The 3,858-nt window shown below is 38.7% G+C and overlaps 1 protein-coding gene across 1 annotated transcript; it reads left to right on the top strand.

The window, feature by feature from the left end:
* Window positions 1-624: 624 nt before the first annotated feature.
* LOC103519154 (TBC1 domain family member 1-like) lies at window positions 625-3,623 on the top strand (the record flags this gene model as incomplete). The annotated part of the gene is made up of 4 exons (XM_008484239.3): window positions 625-1,039; window positions 1,640-1,794; window positions 2,540-2,731; window positions 3,389-3,623. Coding segments are annotated over exons 1-4 (807 nt in total), but the record flags the coding sequence as incomplete, so codon positions are not given.
* Window positions 3,624-3,858: the final 235 nt, after the last annotated feature.

Genomic DNA, 3,858 nt, shown 5'->3' with positions numbered 1-3,858 from the left:
TCCGGAAGGAAAAATGCCAGACACTATGCATTTACAATGTACACCTTATGCGTGTGAATGTCACATAGATGTTTCAGACGATTCACGCTAAGGCATTGTACACCCTTAACTACGTTCTTGCTTAAATGTGACTATAAGTGATAGGTCGACTGGAGAGCAATAAATTCGGGGCACCCCTATTTTTGATTTTTCTCAAACTGCTGCTCAGTGTTCAATTTTTTTCGGTAAAACCATTATTAATGTTTTTTGCTGTAATGTTTAAAACTTATTCCATAAGACCGCATACCTACATACCCTGTGAGTAAAAAAAGAAAAATGAAAAACAAGGATCAGTTTTATGCTGAAAATGCATGTTTTTGGAGATGAATGTTGGTGTAACTTTTTTTCTCAATATGTTTACACCATTTTTGAACCAGGTGCTTTAGAAAAGAACACAGAACATTAATTTACTATTGGTAAAAATTAGAAAAAAATTCTGGACCCTAGCCGGAACTTTTTTTTTAAAAAAAAAGTCCAGTTTGCCCTATAAAACTAATGGTAAAAAAGGAACGATCTTTAAAAAGTTCTAGGGTCCAATTTTTTTTTTTTTTTCCAATTTTTACCAATAGTAAATTAATAATATTCTGTGTTCTTTTCTAAAGCACTGGTTCAAACATGGTGTAAAAATATTGAGGAGAAAAAAAGATTGTCCTCAAAAGGGTAAAATTTATAAACGGATTTTTCAATATCATCCTAGCAGTAAAAATGAGGTATAGAGGTATATCATCCTAGCAGTAAAAATGAGGTATATTCTATTCTAAATGTGTATTATAAGATGAGGAAATACTATAACATAGAAATGAGCCTTCTGCTTTATTTTCTCCACAGGCACGAGTTTCTGAACCAATATCTGGGTGGCAGTACCATATTCATGAAGGCTAAGAGATCCCTTACAAGTTCCTTCGATCAGTTGCTGAAGAGGCGAAACTCACGGGATGATTTGGGCCCCCATCAAATGGTCAAGGAGATTAGTTTACCCATGAATGCTGCCCTGTGTAAGGTAAGAGATTTGGGAGTCGCAAGGGAGGAACAAATCCGGTGTGAACATTAGACGGCTTTCCTTATTAAATTGTGCCTATTTGGGGAAATAGGCGCGGGAAATGTCGCCTTAGCACTCTGGAGGTCTGAAACTTGGTATCACATTTCCCTCACCATACCTAATACCTAACCCTATAAAAAAAATCACATTCCCATTTAAACCTGCAGTACACACATACGTACAAACCATGGGCTAAAAACCACTTTTTTGGAACCAGGGGACCCTAAAACACCCATTATTTCCACCCATTTCCCGATTTCGAAAATTAGGACCGATTGCAATACTCTCAATACTAGTAAAGCTTCGCTTCGCTATACTTTAGTAATAGAAAGTAAAAATCGTTAACCTTAATTATTGCAGGCCTAAAACTCCTGTATCTATTTGACTATCTTCTTTACAAATATAATTCATGTTTCGATGATTTTCTTCTCTTTCTAAAAACCATAATTCATGTTTTGATGATTTTCTTCTCTTTCTAAAAACCACAATTCATGTTTTGATGATTTTCTTCTCTTTCTAAAAACCATAATTCATGTTTTGATACTTTTATTCTCTTTCTAGGAAAGCTCACCAGACGCTTCTACTCCCCCCTCCCCCTCAGGTTCGGAAACAAGACCCCGTAGTGCCACTATTGGTTCTGGTACTCCTACTTCCAGTGAGGGCTACATGAGCCAGGCTACGCCACATAAGGGCAGTCCGATGTCCATGATGAATATGTGAGTACACACTGAACACCTTAACTCTTATCTTGGCACTTTATCCATATGGATACAGTGTCAATTAAGATACACATACCACTTGAAAGACAATCATGTAGTTAAATCTATATAAATGAACATTTAATAAAAAAAGGCCCAACACTCAAGCACCTAGGTAGGAGAAAGGATAATATGAATTTTTGATTGTGTAAGAAGTATACTAAAATGCTAGGCACAAATAAGGCCCAACACATGCCTAGGCACATTGGGTCTTATTAAACTAAGAATGCATCAACAGGACACGGTCGATGGGCGGTAGCGGTGGCCCAACACATGCCTAGGCACATTGGGTCTTATTAAACTAAGAATGCATCAACAGGACACGGTCGATGGGCGGTAGCGGTATTTTAAACATTTTCGATCATTATCAATCGGAATGGTGTCGACAATTGGACCTTTAATAAGATAATGTATTTTATAATTGTGTATAAAAAGTATAAGCCTTCAAGATGTCCACATTAGTTCGATTAATATTATTTTATAATTATTTCAATTAACTTTTCTTTGTTGTTTATCGACTGTTATGTTGTTGGTTATAAAAATAAAACAAAGTAAGTACCTTGTTTAAATTAAATTAAAAAAAAAAAAAAAAAAAAAAAAAAAACCAAATGAGGTGACCTTGTTTAGACTGCTGGGGTGAAGAGATTATTACGTTTCCTTCGAGCAGGATAAACAATATCCTATTCTATTCTGTCCCCGCCAGATTTCTCAAGGTGGGTAATTCTCCCAAGACCCCGCCCACTTCGGACAACGAAGATGCCCCTGACAAAGCCGAGTTCCAAACCCCCCGTACCCCTGCTAGCTGGAGACAGGCCATCTTCAATACTGTGGTCACTCCCAGTAGCAAACTCAAACAAAGTGAAGCCATGACAAAGAAGTCACAATCTGACTACAGGTATGTTCATAATATGAACTGTATATTATATATTGTATATTATATATATATTATACAGGGTGGTCATATGTGTCAAGTACCCCCCTGTTAGCTGGATTAAAGTTTTTTACTTTGAAAAAAAAGAGTGTTACTACCGTTTTTATTTCGTAGCAATGAAACAACTGCTACATTAGACTCTGTGGTCTGTGTCGTAGCATGCCCATCCCGTAGTATGTCCCTCATAAGATGAGCGATAAGAGACACAATGCTTTCCATTGAGGTGCTGGGTCAACTCGAGAACACCAGAAAGTAGCCCGTGGAAATATTTGCAATCGAAATAATATGAGTGCATTTTTCTTTTCTTTTTTTCAATGATGTGATTCGAACCCGGCACCTTCTGCATGGCCAGCAAGCGCGTTACCAGTGGGCTAATCGTGCCCGATATCGTAATTATCCAACAAGTTTAAAACAGCTTTGGAATTTTCTCATTAAATTTTGGGTCGGATTGGACCTTCGGGGCTGTTGTAACGGCCCTTGATTGGGGGGTTTTCAAAGGACCCTTGTTTTGGAGGGTGTTGTAGGGGCCCTTGATTCGGGGTGTGTTGTAGGGCCCCTTGATAGAGGTCTACAGTTTACTGAACCATCAGTAACGTATCCTTTCCCCATTCTCATCCCCAGAGAGCTGTGGAGGAAAGCCATCAATCAGCAAGTCCTACTGATCCGCATGGAAAGAGAGAACGCCCGTCTCAAAGCGAATCAAGAAGAGGCCACAGTGAAGAGAATCAAACTCGATTATGATAACATAGGATCGTGTGCTCGAGAAAATATGGCAGTGTTTGAGACCATATTGAATGATAAGAGTGGAAAGAAATACGACCGAGAGTTACTTATGCAAGCTATTCGACAAGGTATGGTCTTGTCCTTTGATATTTCAAATGAAATGTTTGTTCTCGTTCATTCATTCATGTATACAACCAAGGCCGTATCCAGGATTTTGTCGAGGGTCCAAACAGTGATGTACCGGTTGCGAGGGGGGGGGGCGAGGGTCCAAACAGTGATGTACCGGTGGGGAGGGGGGGGGGGGGCCACTCACTTTTTTTTTACTAAGCAAGGTCTACTGTTCTAAACTTTGGTTATAAAATACACAA

Source organism: Diaphorina citri, unplaced genomic scaffold, assembly GCF_000475195.1.
Source record: "Diaphorina citri unplaced genomic scaffold, Diaci psyllid genome assembly version 1.1 scaffold2572, whole genome shotgun sequence".
Lineage (NCBI taxonomy): Eukaryota > Metazoa > Arthropoda > Insecta > Hemiptera > Psyllidae > Diaphorina > Diaphorina citri.
Note: the sequence above shows the minus strand (reverse complement) of the source record. Positions and strands in the feature narration are given on the sequence as shown.